This window comes from Penicillium riverlandense (genome assembly GCF_028828495.1).
Source record: "Penicillium riverlandense strain IBT 135883 chromosome Unknown utg000007l_segment0_segment0, whole genome shotgun sequence".
Lineage (NCBI taxonomy): Eukaryota > Fungi > Ascomycota > Eurotiomycetes > Eurotiales > Aspergillaceae > Penicillium > Penicillium riverlandense.
The window spans coordinates 2619721-2639465 of NW_026643198.1; the positions used below are offsets into that span (position 1 = coordinate 2619721).

The 19745-nt window shown below is 53.4% G+C and overlaps 8 protein-coding genes across 8 annotated transcripts; 4 read left to right on the forward strand and 4 right to left on the reverse strand.

The window, feature by feature from the left end:
- Window positions 1–17: 17 nt before the first annotated feature.
- Window positions 18–1504, forward strand: N7474_008635 (CENP-N/CHL4 family protein; the record flags this gene model as incomplete). The annotated part of the gene is made up of 2 exons (XM_057200045.1): window positions 18–1290; window positions 1341–1504. The coding sequence occupies 2 exons, from the start codon at window positions 18–20 to the stop codon at window positions 1502–1504; spliced, it is 1437 nt and encodes a 478-aa protein (XP_057050746.1).
- Window positions 1505–1863: 359 nt separating this feature from the next.
- Window positions 1864–2634, reverse strand: N7474_008636 (uncharacterized protein; the record flags this gene model as incomplete). Its single annotated transcript, XM_057200046.1, has 1 exon — window positions 1864–2634. The coding sequence occupies one exon, from the start codon at window positions 2632–2634 to the stop codon at window positions 1864–1866; it is 771 nt and encodes a 256-aa protein (XP_057050747.1).
- Window positions 2635–3368: 734 nt separating this feature from the next.
- On the reverse strand, window positions 3369–4680 carry N7474_008637 (RING finger domain protein; the record flags this gene model as incomplete). The annotated part of the gene is made up of 6 exons (XM_057200047.1): window positions 3369–3496; window positions 3574–3695; window positions 3769–3986; window positions 4047–4108; window positions 4202–4368; window positions 4424–4680. 6 exons carry the CDS (start codon window positions 4678–4680, stop codon window positions 3369–3371), a joined length of 954 nt encoding a protein of 317 aa, XP_057050748.1.
- A 244-nt stretch (window positions 4681–4924) lies between these two features.
- Window positions 4925–6176, forward strand: N7474_008638 (trafficking protein particle complex subunit 13; the record flags this gene model as incomplete). Its single annotated transcript, XM_057200048.1, has 3 exons — window positions 4925–5236; window positions 5287–5820; window positions 5880–6176. 3 exons carry the CDS (start codon window positions 4925–4927, stop codon window positions 6174–6176), a joined length of 1143 nt encoding a protein of 380 aa, XP_057050749.1.
- An 815-nt stretch (window positions 6177–6991) lies between these two features.
- On the reverse strand, window positions 6992–8504 carry N7474_008639 (CRAL-TRIO domain-containing protein; the record flags this gene model as incomplete). The annotated part of the gene is made up of 5 exons (XM_057200049.1): window positions 6992–7446; window positions 7509–7608; window positions 7681–7722; window positions 7788–8354; window positions 8412–8504. 5 exons carry the CDS (start codon window positions 8502–8504, stop codon window positions 6992–6994), a joined length of 1257 nt encoding a protein of 418 aa, XP_057050750.1.
- Window positions 8505–11451: 2947 nt separating this feature from the next.
- N7474_008640 (dDENN domain protein) lies at window positions 11452–14865 on the forward strand (the record flags this gene model as incomplete). Its single annotated transcript, XM_057200050.1, is given in 3 exon segments — window positions 11452–11464; window positions 11479–12081; window positions 12137–14865. 3 exon segments carry the CDS (start codon window positions 11452–11454, stop codon window positions 14863–14865), a joined length of 3345 nt encoding a protein of 1114 aa, XP_057050751.1.
- A 1154-nt stretch (window positions 14866–16019) lies between these two features.
- On the forward strand, window positions 16020–18290 carry N7474_008641 (type I 3-dehydroquinate dehydratase; the record flags this gene model as incomplete). The annotated part of the gene is made up of 1 exon (XM_057200051.1): window positions 16020–18290. One exon carries the CDS (start codon window positions 16020–16022, stop codon window positions 18288–18290), a length of 2271 nt encoding a protein of 756 aa, XP_057050752.1.
- Window positions 18291–18818: 528 nt separating this feature from the next.
- On the reverse strand, window positions 18819–19643 carry N7474_008642 (alpha/beta fold hydrolase; the record flags this gene model as incomplete). The annotated part of the gene is made up of 1 exon (XM_057200052.1): window positions 18819–19643. The coding sequence occupies one exon, from the start codon at window positions 19641–19643 to the stop codon at window positions 18819–18821; it is 825 nt and encodes a 274-aa protein (XP_057050753.1).
- Window positions 19644–19745: the final 102 nt, after the last annotated feature.

The following is a 19745-nucleotide window of genomic DNA, read 5'->3' on the forward strand; positions in this document are numbered from 1 at the left end:
CTCACCATACACCCAACATGGCGCGTCCCAAAATGGTGCGCGCCCCAACAACGGCCAGTCTCCCAAACAACCTCCGCATTCCCTCGACAACTCCCTCTCTCGTGAAGACCCTCGGCAAACTATCTCGCCAATCCCTACTAGACTTGACCCAGCTGTGGCTCGAAGATAGGCATGTCGCCGCTTTTCCGCCATATCTACAGCGCGACGACAACAGTGGCGAGGATGAGGAAATTCTTCCGTACCCCGCGGCAGAAACAATCGACGAGGTTCGCCAGGTATACCAGGACTTCCGGGAGCGCAAGGGCGGCAAGCGAGAAGTCCTCGAGCGGATTGTGGAAGGCGATTGGCGACATGGTATTACTCTGCGACAGCTGGCAATGGCAGACCTGCGCTACATGGACGATCACCCGGCCAGCCTGCGATGGACCGCGCTGGAGCTCAACCGCATCGACCCACGGCGGAAACAGTCTGCCAGCAACTCAGCATCGACGGACTGGTCGGCGAGTGTCCCGCGCATCCAAGCTGCAACCTTCGTGCGGGCTCTCCAGCGAGAGATTGCTCCTCTAGTGAAAGCGCATTACCACCTCGCTCGCTCATCCACCCTACCCCTAACATTCCTCCGGATATTTGTCGTGGACTCGCCCTATCAATCTCCGCGCCAGACAGCGGATATCTTCACCGACTCATCGCGAGTCATCTATGTCGCGTTCCCGGACAGCTGTCCCTTCATCTACACGTCCGTTTCGGCATCCACGGGCCCCAAGGCCGCCGCTACTCCTACCGCTCACTCCGTGGCGACCGATTCCCGCAGTCTCCAACGACTCGTGCGCGAGGCGATCCCCAAAGCTCTCTCGCGCCCCCAAGAACGATATACCCTCAAGACGACATCGCTGGCCGCGAAGAATCTGCCGACTCTGCTAGCGGTCCGTGGTCCTGGCCGGTCCAACGCCGCAAATGGCTCGTTTAGCATCTTCGCCGATGCGGTGGTTGAAGGGAGTCCGTTGGATCCCCGTCCTGCCAACACGGTCACCCCGGAGGAGTATATTCAAGGAGGAATTCTTGCGGCGTCAGAAGACAATGCGAACCGAGGAAACACAGAGGGACTGCCCCATCCAGACTCGAAAACTAAACGCCCAGGTGACGATCACAATTCCACGCCTCTATCCCCGTCATCCAAGAAACGGCGTCTCGCAATCCATTCCCGCTTCGGGACGGCAGGGTCATCTATGGCGCAGGCACCGTTGGATCGTCTGGATATCCGTCTTCTAGATACACCTGGGCAAGGAGACGGTGATGGCGATGGCGACGATAACGATGGTCAATCAGCTTCGACCCCCCAGCTGTCTCACTCAGTTTCGCGGGGACGGATGTTATCAGCGGGATCCGCAGACTTGCAGAGTTGGGCATTGTTGATCCCGAGCGCATGCCGTCGTGGATGACGGGCGAGGAAGCTGTTAGCATGGCGGTTGTCCGGAGGGGGAAACGGGTCCGGAAGCATCTGTAAGGTTCTGGTCATTTGGTTTTTGCGTCTCGTGTTTTGCGGTGATACCCATGTTTGGTTGTCTTGGGTGTTTTGGGAATGGATGGTACAATCTACATTGCATTGGGTGTTTACTTTGGATAGTATCTAGGCTGTAGGGCATAGCATACATAAGATTTTGTTCGTGGTGACCAACTATCTTCACAGATGTATAGGTATCGCAGCACCATACCTGGCAGCGAGTCTTTGGGTGATTAACGAGAAAGGAGTCTTCCGATCCATAGAATTCTCACTGTCCATAGCTGCAACTTAAAGTATCTGTTCCATATCCTAAGCAATCCCTCCATGCCTCCATGCTTCCCCCATCTCCCCTACCTACCGAGTCAGATCTGGCCATCCTCCACAAAATCACTCATAACCAGCCTAACCTTCTCCAAAAACTTCAAATGGCTCAGAATAACCGCACAACTGTCCATAAAATCCTTAACACTAACCTCCTCCCAAACATTGGCCCCCTTCGATTCCACAGCCCCAATCTGCATATCCACCAAATCCGGAATCTCACCCCTCAGCTCACTGCACACCCTCGACAGCACAAGATAGGGCTTGATATCGATTTTCCGCTGAAAACACAACCGATACGCCTCTCTGGTGGCAACAAGGTATCGAGCCGCAGATGGAAAATCCGCACGCCGCGCGTAGAGAACGGCATTGACAAAGCTCGTGGTGGATGCCATGTCGGGACGCTGGAAAGTCGACCGCGCAGCGGCGATGAATTCATCGCCCAGAAGGATGGGGCGGCCCGATGATGCGATCTGGTCGTAGAGCTCAGAGGACATGCTGCGCGCGAGCCAGTCTTTTAGCTGGAGAGAGTAGTCCTGCCAGCGCACGGCGTGGATGCTGCCGTTTAGCTCTGGGCGTGGGACATTGATGTTCAGCAGGCGGTGCAGGTTGTGCTGTTGGGTTGTGTGGAGGGCTTTGTGGAGCCAGTCGTCGAAGTAGAGGGCGTTGGAGAGGACGTGGGTGGCGTCCGGCAGGATGAAGCCGTGTTGTGGGAGGTTGGTGCCTTGGTCGGGTATTGTTTCGGGGGTGGATTGGGAGTATGGTGCATCTAGGTGTGGGTTTGGGTCTTCGGGGCTAGGGGGTGTGGTCATGGTTGCGGTGGGAGAAGTGGTGGTGAAAGTGATGCACGGGGTCGTGAGGGAGATGAGAAGGTTCGGTAGATGAAGAAGCAGTGGACGGGTTGGGAGGTAGATCAGGTAGGAGACTGAGAAGTTGATGGCAAGTATCGGCAAACTGACGTCTTGGTTGTTGAGAAGATTGGCAAGGGAATAGAAAAGACCCTGCTAGAGACGCCGGGCTGAGGACATGATAAGGACCCTGGAAGCCCATGGAAGACTGCAAAAAGTCAGAGAGAAAGCAGATCTGAACCGAGAGAGAGAGGCAGTTGGTGATGTTTGCTTAGAAGCGCAACCGATACTGCCGTCAAATTGAAGCAGGTTCTCGAATGTAGCGGAGGCCTCAAGCCGTGTTATTGCTGCAATCGATATTCGCCCGACTGTATGTAGTGTTAGATGGTTCGGCATTGCCTATCTTATTGTGTCGGAGATCATATTGACATAGTGACTCTGTGTATGTGGTACGTAAGTGTGAGATAGAATGGCAAGATTCTTAGTCCACAGAGGATAGTGGCCTCTCACAGTCTACAGTACTGTTAGCTTCCAGGGAAGGTATTTGAAATCATAATCATAACAGTTAGCAATTGGGGTATCTATGAATCAAACAGCCACAGTTCCTAGACCCATTGAAGTGGTGACCTGCACACAACCTCCTTGAACGCCATCAAAACAATCAGCACCTCAGGCCGATGGAGAATAAGCCAGTCCTTTCACATAATTGGGACACCATTGGAGTCACATGAGAGGTCGTCCGAATCATAGGGGTCTCCATATTCATCGTATCGTGACAACCCGCGCCTCCGACGACGGTTGAACCAAGGCGAGTACGAGGACCATTCTACAAGCGGGAGATTTGTTAGTGAACAACGAACGTTGTGGGTTTGACAAAGCCGGGTATAGGGGCGGTGCTCATACCTCGTTTACCAGACAATCCAAACTGTTCCGCCACATTGACATAGCCTTCTGCGTTGACACGGCCATCCTTTTTGAGAGATTCAAGGTCGTGGTTAGGCTTATCGAATTTCCAAGGCGCTCGGCTGATTTATTTCTGTCAGTCGGTTGTCCGTAAGGCATACGCTCAACCAGCACTCACCAGTAAACGCAACGCACACCGGAAGAACGTGTGGTGGCGGCCCATTGATCGAAACAGACCTTGTGAATGTTGTTCCCGCAGGCCGCGCGGCAGAAAACGATGGCCTCGTTTGCCTCGAATTCCATGAAGCAGATGGGACAGTCCCCCTCGACGGGTCTCTGCTTGCCACCCGTGTCTTCGGTGGAAGCAGCTTGTCCGCGGCGCAGGGGGATCCACGGTACATTTCACGGAGTTCCTAATGGAGGCAGCAGCCAACGGATTAGCTTGATGCATCTCAAAAAGACTGCCAACTTACGTCGGAAAGAAAAGCCAGCTGGTACTGGAGGTGTTCGGGTGCTTTGAGCGCATTCACCAGCACTGTATACGCCATCAGTACAAGGAAATAAGAATAAATAATAATAGTGGATAACGGGTAGGCCATGGCTGCGCCGAGAGATACGAAAAACATACCGTAGAAGATGTGCTTGCACTGGTTCCCCTTCGTGGCGTCAGGGCAGTCGCAGGACGGCACCTTCCCAATCACCGTCTTGTACAGATTCCCGGTCGTGCCGACCATGTCAAACGAGATCTCCGGTACTTCGTCTGTGCCGCCCACCGTATGTCCTACCACATACATCCTGGACACACGCGCCATCAGTGGGTGTTTCCAGACGAGCAACTTGGGATACGCACCTTTGGGTCCTCGATCGATGCAATCTATCCATGCACGACGCCGGTGGATAGGGGCGGAATCTTCGCAGACGACGTTCGGGCGTAGCGGGTGGGTTGGAGTCTTCGCGTCGCCGTTTCTTTGCTCGGGGTGTTCGTTTGGGCGCAGGTGTAGGGTCGTCGCCGGTCAAATCGATCAATTCGACATTGGATGGCACCAGGGTTCCCGCTGATTTTCTCTTGCGCGAAGATTTTGCACGCCCCAGCGAACCTGTTTCCATATTGCTGGATATGTTTATTGTGTTCGAAGGAGAGTCGAGTAGGTTAGGGAGATGGAGAAGCAGAAGGCAAATAGTCCTGGATAACAACAGGATGTTTGCAGTGTTTGCATCCAGCTCTTATCGGTCAAGTTGGTGAGTTCGCGGAGAAGCACGAACCCACTCCACTCCAATCCACCATCGATCACCGCCAGGATGACAACATGACCAGCTCCTAACTGACCATTCCTGACGCTCTTCTCCATTTATGGCTCGGCCACGAGCTCCGTCGGGCGCCGATGCGCCCAAGGAAGCCCATGCGGTTTCTTTGAAAGGTACGCCGCCGATAACAGACAAATTCAATGCGAAGCATACTGACCGTGAGCTTTTCAACAGTCCTCCGGTTAGCTCGCTAGATCTGAAATTCTACCTGCACGGGCTTCTAACGCTTACTAGTCTCTCACGCCCGTCGCTATCCCTCCAATACCCTCTCCCCGCCGCCAACAGCAAGATCTCAGCACGAGCATCCTTAAGCTATCCATCCGAGGAAGCCGACGACCAATTCATTCTCGCACCTGTTGTGAGTAGAACAAGCAAACCCCACGGATCTACGCTGACGCAACTACATAGCTCACCCTCCCCCCGGCCTTCGGATCCGTCTATGTCGGCGAAACTTTCGCCTGCACGCTAAGCGCCAACAATGAAATTTCGCACGACGAATCCGGACGCGTCGTGACATCCGTCCGGATAGTCGCCGAAATGCAAACCCCCTCACAAGTCGCAGCTCTCGATCTTGAGCCAACGCCCTCCAACGACAAAGCCCAGTCAGAGGCTGGGCTTGGGTTGGGCAACGACGAGTCTTTACAAAAGATCGTCCGGTTCGACTTGAAGGAAGAAGGAAACCATATTCTCGCCGTCAGCGTTAGCTACACAGAGACACGTATCGGAACAGACGCCCAAGCGGCCAGCGGACGTGTCCGCACATTCCGCAAATTATACCAGTTCGTCGCGCAACCGTGCCTCAGCGTGCGCACGAAGGCATCGGAGCTGCCGCCGCTGGAAGTGGAGAACAAGTCCCTCGGCCCATACGGCAAGACGCGGCTGCTGCGCTTTGCGCTGGAAGCACAGCTTGAAAACGTGGGGGATGGGTCGGTTGTGGTGACCGTGAGTCGTTGGGCAACTATTTTGTATTTCTAGCTCGCTAGCTAACCCACCTCATCTAGCAAACTCGGCTGAGCCCCAAGGCGCCGTTCACATCGCAATCGCTCAGTTTGGACGCCACCATGCCGGACATGTCAGTGGCGCTGCCGCCCCCGATGCTCAACCCGCGCGACGTCTTGCAGGTTGCGTTCCTGGTGGAGCAGGCGGAGGGCGCGGTGGAGGGCCTGGAGGCGTTGCAGAAGGATTTGAGGCGCGATGGGCGCGCGACGCTAGGCCAGTTGTCAATCGAGTGGCGGGGGGCGATGGGGGATAAGGGGTTTTTGACAACGGGGAATCTGATGAGCCGGAAGCGCAGTTAGGGCTGTCTCCGAGATATAGTACTTGGGGATATGATTCTTCCATTTATTAAAAGATGGAGAAGGATACTCGTGTAATATTGTACCAGTCTACACAGCCCGACATACGTAAATTTCAATACCCTCCACCGGGAAGGTTGCACAACATCTACTTGCCGGCAAGGGGCAGTCCTCCAGTCCAAACCCCAGTGCCCAGTATGTACCCAAGCACATCGTTACATACCGACCAAGTGCCGAGTTACCCATGCATACCCTAACACAATCAGAAATCCATCCACTATTTAAGCATGGCCGCGTATACCTAGTGCAGCGCCTCCTGACACTCGGACCAGCGGGCATGAGTCCCGACAGTTCTAGACCCTGCATCACCTGCATGGCCCCGGCTGGAACTTGCAGTTTCCAGCTGAAAAAGTCTTGGTCTAGATGTATTATAATTCCCATAACAAAATGCATTTGTACCAAGGCGGCCGATTCTGGCGTCTCCAGCACATACAGTTCGCACACGCACCTTCCTACTTTGACCACACGCCCTCGCATTCCTGTCCGTTGTAACGAGAGGCGTATTGATTCCTGACAACGAGCGGGTCCATCGTGGACGCTTGCACCATCTGGATGAGGCGGTGAAGCAGTGTTCAGGTAGGTTTGATCGATGGCCAAATTTAATGCTGTATAAAAGTATTATTCTAGATGTTTACTCTGTGACCTCTGATGGGCCAGGGTAAATGATTAAACACACACACACACACACACACACACACACACACACACACACACACACACACACGGCTGTCTAAGACATGAACGTACTGTATCAAAGTCTACTGCGACTTTGAGTTGGGGTTGGGGTAAAAGTCGATCTTCCCACCTTCCTGAATGACCCCCGTGCGGTCTAACAAGTTTCGCCCACGGACATAGGGATCCAATGTCCAATAATTCAAGTGCAAGTTCACAATCGCATCTTCCCTCCGAGAATTGGCCCTACCTCTCTCCTCCTCAGTCTCTGCCTTGAGCCACTCAGAGGTTGCGCTCAGTAACTCCGTCCCGATGCTTCTCCGTTCCGCATAGATAGCGTCCCGAGTGGCTGTATCTTCCATCTTCGCATTTTCGCCCTCAATGGGCTCAACAAACTCGAATGACCAGTTTTCCTTGCCTTTCAGTTCCTGGACTAGTCGTTCTGGAGCAATGAACTTCTCAATTTCAGCCGTCGTGTATGTGAAGTGGATACGAGATGCAATCTCCGGCTCTATCCAACGCTTCATGGTTTTCCAAATACCTGTAGTTTGGCTTAGTTGGGACTACAGATATATTGAGAGTAGTGACAGAGTGACAGCGTACCGGAAAAAGCCCATGGTGCGTTGTGGATAAGAAGGACGCCTAGGAATTCGGGATATCCAGTTTGGGAGCATTCGATTAGGAATTTCGCGGCTGCGTATTCCTGTAACCACGTTAGTACTATTCAGTAATACCGCATTGCACGGCACTAGCTTAGAATAGAAATAAAACATACCATATTAGACACAGAGAAGCCCGTCATATCAAATACAGCAGTCTAGGCGTGTACAAAATCAGCAACCTGTCCTTCACCAAGAACTCAAGATACGTAAGGAAACATACCACACTCTCAACTGGCGGCACAAGCACCAACCGCGCAGCCTCAATCATATGAAGGATTCCTCGATTCAGAACCTCATTCTTCTCCGTCGATCGATGCAGTCGGCCTTGAAGCACTAAGATAGGACGTCCGATACGATCCGTCCCATGCAGAAAGCATTTTCCGGTCCGGAGTTGCTCCAAGAATCCATGGCTCATCTTCGCCTTTTGCGGATCAGACGTATCATGGGATTCTTTGAGGGCGTTTAGTTCGGTATTGGAGACGACGGTCTCGTCAACGTTGAGGAGCTTGTTACGCCATACGAGCGCGTGGACCAACATCGCGAATGACTTGCCAACATCCCATTTGCGGGCTTTCAGGAACCGCAGCAGGAATCGATCAGGGGACTCTTGCTTAGTGGTGTTCAACAGATACACAAAGAGTGTATCCGGAGAGAGGTCGTTGACTTCATTCCGGAGAGTCTTGAGCTCGGAACGGCCAGGATTGGTCTTCTGGTGAAGGAGCTCTACAAGTTTGGGAGTGTAGGCCGAACCAGTGGTCTCGAGGTTACTGTTGTGGTTGTGTATAGGCTATTTCTTGTCAGAAGATCTCAATGTGGGGTATATGTTGATCAGATATGCCCATACATCCAGTAGCTCAAGGACTAAGCTCCAAAGTTCTTTCAACTTGTCCCTTTGCTCCTGGGACAGCTGGCCCTGGGTGTTTTGAGTGACGGTCATTTTGAGAATGAAGAATATCAATCTGAACAAGTTTGGAAGATCTAGTAAATTGATATTTTCTTGAGCACTTGTCTTGATAAATATTTATATGTGTTGCCATGTGATTGTGACGTTGTTGCATGTGAAGGAGTAATGATCAAAGGATCACACATTCCAATGATCTGTGATGGTAAAGGCAGAAGGAGGCTAGATTAGGCAGACACTATTCAAGTATTCACATGCGGAATCCAACGATGTAAAAGAGGACAAGACCACATGCTGAACACGATTCATTGGACAAATTGGAGAGATCGATTCGCGATAGTCAACTATTGACCCCACTCAACCCCAACGACTCAACGAAGACATGTGCTTCATTCTATTGAACACCTGTTCAATACTGCTCGAGTTTTGCATGTCGATCTGTATATCTCTTTGTCTTCTTGAGCAGACTATCATAACCATAGTCGGCGTATCCGTCACATCCGGTTTATCCGGCCACATGTGCATGAGTTTCTCATCTAGCGAGTCTACAGACAACAGCGCGCCCTGATCAATGTCACTTGTGGCCAAACAGAACAAAAGGCCGGCCCGCGGCATGCTTGCCCCTCTTCCCCCGCACAATATTCGGGTCGCGCTGGAGGTGCTGCGACTCATACTACGAGGCACTCGAGACTGCTGCAATTCCTTGGGTTCCTCTTGTTACTCTCGAGTATACTCACCTCCGCTGGTGCATCGAACATTCTTTGGGGCAACTATTTACTGACTGTCTAATTTACTGACTGTCTACGGGGTCTCAACCATCGTTGGCGTCTGTATTTCTACTTATTTTCTGAATAAAGATCACTGACCTAATGGTAGATAGGGTGTGTCCGTTGGGCCCGGTGAATCTACAGAGACCGCCTTTTCCTGCATCCAGAATGCCGGGTTTGCTCCTTGTATCCAAGGACTACTTTGTCCATTTTTAATTGGACATCGCCGTCAGCCTCCTGCCGAGCACTTACGCATCGACGACAAGCTTGTGATATCGGTATAGCGGAAGTCCGATGTACTGTGGGAACTATCTTTGTCCGAAGGAAGCCCAGACCTCTTTAACGCTTCAGACAAACGACTTCCACCCGCAGTTCCCGGCCGGGGTCAAGGGCGCTTCCAACCCGAATTTGACTTTGTGCGAATCCCTCACCCTGTGCGATATTGCGAGGCTATTATCATGTTGCTTTGTAGAGACTGTGACACCAGAATCTGACATTACTGGATGGCGATTCTGACTTATATCCTGGAATATGTGGATGAAACGGATATTTTTGACGAAAATAGCCTGGGAGAGGGGTAGGCCATTCTACCATGCACTCAAAGGATTCTCAAGGATGTACCTTCTTCTGAATGAGCTCCACCGGGATCTGACCTTAGGGAATCGTCTCCCAGCGCTGCCCAGCCCGTCTGTTAATTGCCTATAGTTATCGTTTCGCGGGCACGACGTCGAGTAGACGGCTGGGTGGGTGGAAAATAGAGCAAGAAGGGAGCGCCAGTGGTCGAGCGACGCACCGGGTGTCTATACTTGGGGCGGCAGCGGAAGCAGGCGGTCTGGAACAGCAGGACCGTTCCGCGCTATCGCGGAATGGTCCTGCCATTGAATTCGTAAAGCCGGCATAAAGAGCGATTGTGTTAAATCATAGTTAGTTGTAGTAATGATCATAATAGAGAGGGACTATGTAAAACATACTAGCAGAATATCAGGCAATATCCACCGCGTCTTTAGCCGAAGCAATGTACATATGTCGGTCGGGATGCAGCCACCAAACGGGCTGTGTTGGCCAGGGGTCAAGTCAGGTACGATCTATGTAAATAACTCTGTGCACGTCTATACTCTTCTCTTCCACTATCTACCGACACAGACTCGTTCACTATCTTCCACGCTCCACAACCCGGAACAGGCATCGATCGCCCGACCGAATACCCACCGAGCCGAGTTCCTACAATATGCTGGTGGCGCCTGGAGGGACAGACTGATTCGGCCGTCTCCGAGCAATCCTGCTCTTTTTGGCCCCTAGCAGAACCTCTTTAGCACTACTGACTGAGTACGACTGAAGTAATGCCGTTCTTTATTCATACGCCATGTCTCACTTGGCTGCCCTTCGTGAATCCCGCCCCCACCCCAAACGGCGCCGATAACGCCCTTAGGTTAGGTGTGACGAAGCTGTAACTACTGTATAAAAGTCAAACCCAAAATCCATGGGGCCGACAATCTTGGGTGGCTCTCCGGACTCCATCTGCGACCATGAATTGCATCGAGTGCGATGCGCTCCACCGAACCATGAGTGCGGGTGGAGTTGTGTTCATCCGAGTCAGGCAGACAGAAGAATTATGAATGCGCATGCTCAGATTGAGTTCATCCTCCTCCCCGGGCTTTTTGCAGGGGTGCAAAAAGTTCTCTGGCCTCCCATTGACGGGTATCCTGTCATAGTTTAGTTTCGTTAGTTATGGTGGAGTGCCTGTGCCACAGTCAGTTACCAGCTAGTAATTGCGTTACCACTGCCCATCTACGCACGCAGCCGCGGCCCTGGACAGAAGGTGAATTGCACAATTAATAGGCGAATATGAGAGAATAATAGGTGATAGTCTGAGGGTGACTAAAGTAGTCCAGTAGTAATGTACACACAAGTAAAAGACTGAACTGGGGTGTATTCTTTCTGCCAATACATGATCGACCTTCACCCCTCCATCCTCCGTCTCCTCTTCCTTTCTTCCTCCTATTCCTTCTTTCTCTCTTCCCCCCCTTCTGTCTTTTCCTCCACGAGTGACATTACTGATTACATATTTAATTGTAATCTCTTATCAGTTATTTTCATCTTCCCCTCCTGCGCATTCCCTCTCCCTGATTGATGCGGTCGGAGATCCCTCCACAGTCCATGCGGTGACCAGGCCTCCTTGAAAATCAACGCTGCCACGCCCTGCTGCGCTCGCCACCATGCCCTCGCAGAGTACCACCACAGAGGGGCCCCTCTCGCAGACTACTTCTGGATCGCCGGTGTGGACGGCGCCGAGGTCCTGGAGACCTTCAAGCGATTAGGCGAGGACTATCGCATAAATGGCGCCGCATCCCCCGGCCCCGCCCTGGCAGATGTAATTCAGGAAGACGCAGAGGAGGAGCACAAACCCACAGGGAGTTCATCCCGGCCGACTTCCATGCTGTTTGTGGGCAACGAGCGCCGGGGCTCCAACAACCGGCTCTCCACGCTCTCCAGGGACTCGGAGCAGTCCAATGGGACCAGCAGCAACCGCAGCAGCGTGACCGTCAAGGGTGCGACGCCCTCGCCGCGTGGCCAGTCGATGTTTATGGAGGATTTCGATTTTGATCAGGCGCTCCTGAAGTTCGCGTCGGAGAGGGACACCTTCCTGACGGACTTGAGTCTGAGTGCGGGGGCCATCACTCCGAACTCGCGCCCGCGGTCACGCGTGCGCACCCAGAAGATTGTCGATGAGGCGCCGTCCCCGGGGTCCAACAATCTTCTCCGATCGGGCATTGGGAGTGTGCGCCGTCACATGTCGTTTCGCGACATGAATAGTATGAAAAGGCAGCCGTCTGTAGCTCGTCAAGGTGAGTTAGAACCCCAACATACCTCGAATGAGAATTAACCCAATTGCCGTCCCAGCTTCCGTGCGAACCTCCCGACGATTGAGCAACTACAATTCCGTGATCCCTGTCCCACAACCCCTCGAGATCTCCCCCTCCATGCATCCTCTTAAACGCCGGTTCGAACCCGTTCTCCTCGATCGATACCCCACCCGAGGCATGTCGGAGGAGATGAAGCAGCGCGGCAATCTTCCTGACTATGTTCCCATGTTCGCCTTTCCGAATGATATCAATATTGTTTCGTCGGACCAGCGTCCGCGGTCTACCTGGCACGGGTTTGCCATGACCACGGACAATGGCTCGAAACTGCATGCGATCTGTGTGATTGTTTGGATTCCCCTCAACCAGCGAGCAGCGGAGGAGTTGGAGAAGCGCTGTGAAGAGTGGCGGAGAGATAACATGACAGACGAGGAACGTGAGCTGGCAGCCAGTTTGGGTGAGAGATTGGCATCTGAGCGGGCCAAATTGTCGCAACTGTTGGCGAAGCTCCCGACGGTCCTCTCCGGGTCAGACTCACGCGAGCAGCTCGAAGATGAGATCAGTGCGGTGGAAGAGAAGATTGGATTGATGACCGACTTGCTGCGTCCTGTGCGACACGGCGCAGCCTCCAAGATTGAGGGCTTGACCGACGGCGATACTGGCTTTTGGATCCCCCGGGCCTACGGTCTTCTTGGACGAGAGAGCACGATGACTACTTTCTGGAAGGAATGGTTGAAGGCCGTGATTGTGCCCATGACGGAGGGCGCTGTTCAGCGTGTGCCGCCTCCTTCGCCGCGGATGGGCCTTTGGCAGCCATTGGAGCGATATGTGATGAACCTGTGCACCGAAGCATTCTGCCCGGTCTCGTCCAAGACCCAGGTTGAATTGGCCATTCGGGAATTGCGACTGTTTGCGCGGAAAGAGGCGCCCAATGAGCTTCCAGGCTCCCGAAATACTGATCTTTACGCGCTGTTCCGAACCCTGTCCGTCCCCAATATCGTCATTCTGTTCGAGTACGCCCTCACGGAGTCACGAATCATCTTCCTCTCATCTCACACTTCTATGCTCTATCTTGCGACTCGGGCTTTGGTTGATCTTCTGTTCCCACTTCAATGGACCGGTGTGCTCATTCCGGTGCTTCCCGCGCGTTTGGTTCAAGCCATCGAGGCACCATGCCCATACATCGTGGGTATTGAACGGCGCTATGAGAAGGTGGAGTTGCCAACCGACGACTTTGTTCTGGTGGACCTGGACTCCGATATGATCGAAAGTACCATACGGCCCACTCCACTTCCGCGTCACCAGCGTCGAAAGCTTTTGTCACTCTTGCAGATGGCTGCCCCTCATCACACTCGCTGCGGTGTCCCCACTGGCCCACCTGCATACGCCATTGAGACATATCCCTGGGACACTTTCTTGACGGAAAACGCGGCCACTTTCTCCTCCAAAGCACCGCCGACCAATCTGGCGAAGTATGTCAGTCTCAACTCCGGCGCATTTGGCCCGAATGCCGTGATTCCGGGGTCTTACCAGGCACCAATCTTCAACACCTTCTTGCATGCCCGCCATGAGGCCCCTTCGCGTGGCTTTTCCTCCAAGAGCTATGAACGCCCAGGGACGGCCTCGACTTCCAGGGCAGGAGCCTCTCCTCCATCTCCCAGAGAGAGCTCGCCCTCTTCCGGACACTTTCCTCCGCCTCCGCCAACACCGTCGTCACGGACAGACTCTGGTATGGCTCTGCAGGCTTCGCTGCGTGAAAAGCGCTCTGGCCACTTTGATGCGATGTCGCGGAGAAGCTCTTCCTTTGGAGCGGAAATGCGAGGTATCACACGACGCCCTAGTGTACCCTTCCTCGGACACGCATCCAACCTGTCGGTGACCACCTTGAACACCGTTTCTGGCCACGGATCGACCTATGCACCATCGGTGTACGCTCAATCGACCATCGCTGCGTCCACAATCGTTCCACAAGCCACGGTTCAGCCTGTCACCAACGCCGAAGGCACCTGCTGGATCGAGGGCCACCTTTTCCAAACCCAGCCGTGGGATGAGAAGATGGTTTGCGGTATTTGCGATGATCATGCGGAGGAAGGAATGTATAGGTGTTCTGCATGCCAGCTCACCGTCCATAACCGCTGCGCCTCCCAGGTTTGCCTGGTGTGCGACGCAGCATTCCACCCAGACCAAATTCGCGCCGCTTTCGTTCGATGCTTTGCCAGCCTGTTCTATACTTACAAGAAGTTTCTTCATCCCGCGAGCAGTGACAAGAAGAAATCCGGCATGTATTACCAATTTAACATGGAGGCTTTCATGAAGAGCATGCCGCACGAACACGCCGAATACATTGCAGTTCTGCAGCAGACGCAAGGCTTCAACGAGTTCATCAGTGAACGAGAGCGCACAAGCCCCAAGGCCAAGGACTCGAAAATGGCCCTCTTCGACGAAATCATTCTCTCCAAGCGCAACCGCGGCCGAACATCGATCTTCTCCGGCCGCTCAACGACAGACTTCTTGTCAGACACCTCGAACCACCTCTGGCGCACAGCCAGCGCCACCTTCTTCGCCCCAACCAGCCGCAGTCAGCAGAACCTCTCTGGCGAGTACCACACTCGCGGTCCGACCCGCGCCCCGGCAAAACTGGACACCAGTCTAATGAAAGAACCCCGCATGATCCACGGTGCTCCACGGGTGTCCAAGACGGCGAATAACGCCCGCAGGAAGCCTTTACCTAAGCTGATGAATGGCTTGGCTATCTCGCCGCCCAGTTAGGTAGGACGTTTTGATTTGTGGACGATTTTCTCATCTTGGGTCTGATCCGATGGTTGCATTGCGACTCGCCGTTCAAGACCCTTGTTGAAACGTCGAGATGCACCGCTCCGGTTATGGCGCGGATCCGACTCGTCCACCCGCCGAGACTTTGTGTTGGGTTGACCCAGCACGACGCCATCTCGCCGGCCATCTCTCTTTGTGTTTTGCGACATGTGCCTCGGCAAATAGCCAGGAAGCAGACGGCTGGCCCGCTGATCCTTTTTCTTCCATCCATGTGTCGCCATGTGCTGTACGAGTTAGATGAATCTTGCAGCTTCTCTACCCCGATGTCGGCCGTACTGTCCACAGGACAGACGCCGAGAGAGCCACATGAAACAAACCACCATACCTATCATCACTTGTCTACACCTTCTCATGAATCTCCCCCTTGAATGGTCTCTCCACGATGCATTCCCTCGACCTTGTTTCCTTTCCTGTTCTCGTACATATCATCATATCACCATGTCATTTCATATCCTCTCAACCGCGGCTAGAAGCACGGCAGTGTGAACAAAACCCAAAAGTGCGATCATTTCTCATGTCATTGATTTTGTCTCGGCGACTGTGTCTATTCCCCAATACCCCTGGTATTCTTTCTTTCGTTTTGCTCCTTGTTGATGATTCTTCACATAGCCATCTAAGTGATAGTGTAACTATACCTATCCATGTAAATATCTACATGGATCCTACTATCGATAACTTCATTGTAGTATAAAAGTGGTCCCCTATCCTCTCGCTGATTGGCGGATAAATACAGCCCGGCCCATTTCCCCCGCGCCCCAACTCGTCACGGCGCTCGTGTGGATGGAATCGCACAGGGAGTTCTTCCACCGTGGGGGTAAATAACTACATCCATGTCCTGTCAGCTCATGGTCCCGAATGTTTCTCCCGGCTAAAGTGCTTCCCTCATTCAATCAATTCAATATCCCGGCCCGGATCTCTCCTCCTTTGAGAATCCCGCCCTGACCTACTTGTCCTGGCCGATCCGGACAATTCTCCTGCGCAGCCAACCACCTTTCCGCCTGTCTTTACCCTGTCGACTCCCCTCATTGAACCCTCCCCGGGCTCGACTCTAACCCAAGTATGATTACGCCTGGAACTGCTGCTGCTATGCGATGATGCCCACAGCCCTCCCGCAACCCATGGCCACGCCGTTGTTCGACGAGACAACTGTCTCCGCGACGGCACTCACGAACATGGCTGCACCTATATCTACTACTACCCCTATCTCCAACAACAATGCCACCACCACCTCCTCTTCCTCCATCACCGCGCCGCCCCTGTCCCTTCCCGCCGCTTCCACCAAAGACCACGCGACCACCCTCGCCGCTCCCCCAGACAATCCAACTGGCACAATCGTGATCGCCTTCGGCCCGAGCCAGGAACACATCGTCCAGACCGTCGCAGAGGTACTGGGCAAGCCGTGGACGACGGAACCATCCCTTGATACTCCCGCGCGAGCCGGCGATGCCGCTGTTGTCGTGGGCATCCCCGCGCAAGATCTGTCCCGGAGGTTATCAGAGGGATGTGATAGCGACAACCGGTCCGCGCTGACGGTGATCAATACACATTGCGTGGAGGATGGCTCCGCACCGGATGACGCGCTGACCGAGCTGTGCGACTATGAGTTCCTGTACTCACGCAGTCCCTTTCTGCGGCGCGACCTCACCCGCTTTCTGTCGCTGATCCTGGGCCAGAATCGGCCGCATGATGATCTGCGCACGAAGACTCGCACCAATTTCATCTCGACTACCTTCCCGGATGTGCATGCTGCGCTGCCGAACTTGGATATCTTGTCTGTTGGTTCGGATGCGGTCGAGATTCGCGTGGATCTGTTGGTTGAGCCTTGTGCGCAGGAGGGCGCCCTGGCTTCTCCCGTGCCCAGTCTCAAGTATGTCGGTCAGCAGTTGATGCTGCTGCGGCAGCATACCGAGCTGCCTATTATTTTCACGACGCGGTGCACGAAGGAGAATGGAAAATTCCCCATGGATGATCCCGCGTTGTTTTACAAGTACCTTCGGCGCGCCATTCAGTGGGGCGTCGAGTATATCGATGTCGAGCTTTGGCTGCCAGAAGAGATCCGACGACGACTCGCAGAGGCCAAGGGACATAGTATCATCATGTCTGCTTTCCACGACTTTTCCGGGGCGTGGAAGTGGACATCACCCGAAGCGCAGCGCATTTTCACAGAGAGCGCCCGGTACGCCGACATCGTCAAGATGATCGCTATGGTCTCCACCATCGAAGAGAACTACGAGCTGGAGTACTTCCGGTCAACGATCAAGAATCGCGGTCCCGGACCGCTGTTGTCAGCCGTGAATATGGGCCAGATGGGGCAGTTGTCCCGGGCCCTCAACACTGTCTTCTCACCCATCACACACCCGCTCCTCCCCATGATCGCTGCGCCGGGCCAGCTGACCGCTGCCGAGATCAACGAGGCCCTGCATATCATGGGCCAGCTCCCGAAGCGCGACTTGTACGCTATTGGCTCGTTCCGCTCGACACCGCACTCTATGTTCATGGAGAAATGCCTCAACGAACTTGGTCTTCCGCATACTTTCAGCTCTGTTGACCGTGGGCCAAAGGGCTCTATGGAGTCAGTCATTCAGCAACCGCAGTTCGGCGGCGCGTCCATCAATCCTCCCATCGCCAGCACGACCCCATACATCCCCGCCATCAGCGACGCTGCTCGCGCAATCGGGCTAGTCGACACTCTCGCCTTAGTGACACCAGGCGACGGAACAACAACACCAGTAACGAGAAACAATAACTCCTCCACCACTACGACGCGCTTCATTGGCGAAAACGCCACCTGGAAAGGCATCCGCGCCACACTAACCCGCGAATACGTCCCCAGCGCCTACCGCAACCGCGCAGCCATAATCCTGGCGGGCAGCGAAACAGACGCCAGCGCTGCAATATTCGCACTCCGTAGCTTGGGCGTCGGGTCGATCTACACAGTCGGCTTCAAAGCATCAGGCCCATTATCCACAGGCCTTGAACCATTCACATCGATCCAGTCCGTCAAATTGGTCGAGCAGCCTTTCGTTATCGTCTCTGCGCTTCCGCCGGAGAAATCTTTGCTTGTTCAGCCTTTGCTTAGACATTACGCTACTACCAACACCAATACTGCTGCTAATAGTAGTAGTATGAACGGCCGCTCCTCGCCCCCTTCATCGCCTTCTATCCGCGGCAAGGTCTATCTCGATCTCACCTCCGGTGCCCGTAAGGGTGATCCACTTGCGGTCGCGGGGGGTGCCGGGTGGACGGCGTATGGCGTTGAGGATGTTAGTGCCTGGACGACTGTCGAGACGTTGCGGCTGCTCGTGGGGCAGAATGTTCCCTTTGACTTTGTGCGTATGGCGTCTGGGAGGCCTTTGTTCTAGGCTTGGTTACTCTACCCAAGCTAGGATGGATAGAGCTCTTCTCTTCTTTTTCTCTCTCTCTTTCGTGGCATTTTCTATCATGTCGTTTTGTCGATGCAAATAGACATTCGCATCGGATTGGGTTTACCATTTTCTTGGTGTTGTTGGGTTGGTGGATTTTTTTTTTTTTCTTTCATTAAGCTCTATGTCTATGCCGAGAAAGATATATATAGCTTCAATACTGACATCGGGACCGACACAAAACCTACTGACTACTTTTAAACCCGTGCAAATTGAACCGTAGCATTTATCATAGACCAGTTCCTTCTTCCCACTTCGGAGGATTTACCTATGGGTGGAAGGACTGATTATATTTTAATATATATGGGATTAATCCGATACTGCTCTATCCTAATATCTGACAGAATACCTTTATACCATGGCCTTATCCACAACGATATCACTACTATTAGAAGACAATTCCTATGCTATATAATATCATATGCAAGCACATATATTAGCATACAACGATGTCAAATCGGCAGGCGTCTATTCCTCCTGTCGCTGCAAGGTCGATTGAATGAATGGTTCCACAACCCGGAGAAATTCCTCAGGCTTTGACGAAAAGACGACATGTCCCGCGTCGAAGAGTTCGAGTTTAGATCCTGATATGAGCTTGTGCGCAGTTTCACCGATGTTCAACGGGATGACGAAATCGCGAGTACCCCAAGCTAGTAGCGTGGGCGCCTTGATCTCTCTTGCTCGGGGACGCAGATCATGCTCCGGATTAATAAAACTCTGCCAAATCGAGGCACATACCCAGGCGCCCTCCTTTGTCCTGGCTCTGGATACTGTTTTTCGGCTGATCCCTTCATCTTCGGCGGTCTGCGGGCTCATGTATCGGGACACCATGAGAGGCATGATAAAGCGCGACATCGTTGGAAATCCCAGCAGGTAACATAGGAACCGGGCAACGTGATTCAAGGCTATAAATCCTCCTGAGTTAACCAGAACCAACGCACGAACCCGACTGGGATGGGAAATCGCTAGTCGCGCAGCGGCGAATCCCCCCACGGAGTTCCCAATGATCACCGCGGGAGGCAAATCCAGCGCGGACACGAAATCCTCCAAGACTCCGGCAAATTCGACGGCGCTGGGCCTGTGGATGGTAGGTGAATTTCCCGTCGATGGTCCTTTCGAATCCCCATGCCATGGCCAGTCGACAGCAATTGTTTGGTAGTGCACTGCGAGCTTGCCAGCAATGGAGTCGAAGTCATGGCAGTCGTGAAGCGTTGCGTGCAACAAAATCACTGGCAGCCCTTTACCCTGGACGACATATGAAACGTCGCCCGCTCGAGTGGGCACCGATGGCATCTTGGATAATGTACGTTAGTCGATAATTGAGTTGATGGTTATTGCAGGATCAAAACGTGTCTCCCGTCTTCTGCTGCTGGAAGTCTTTAAATACTGTGACTG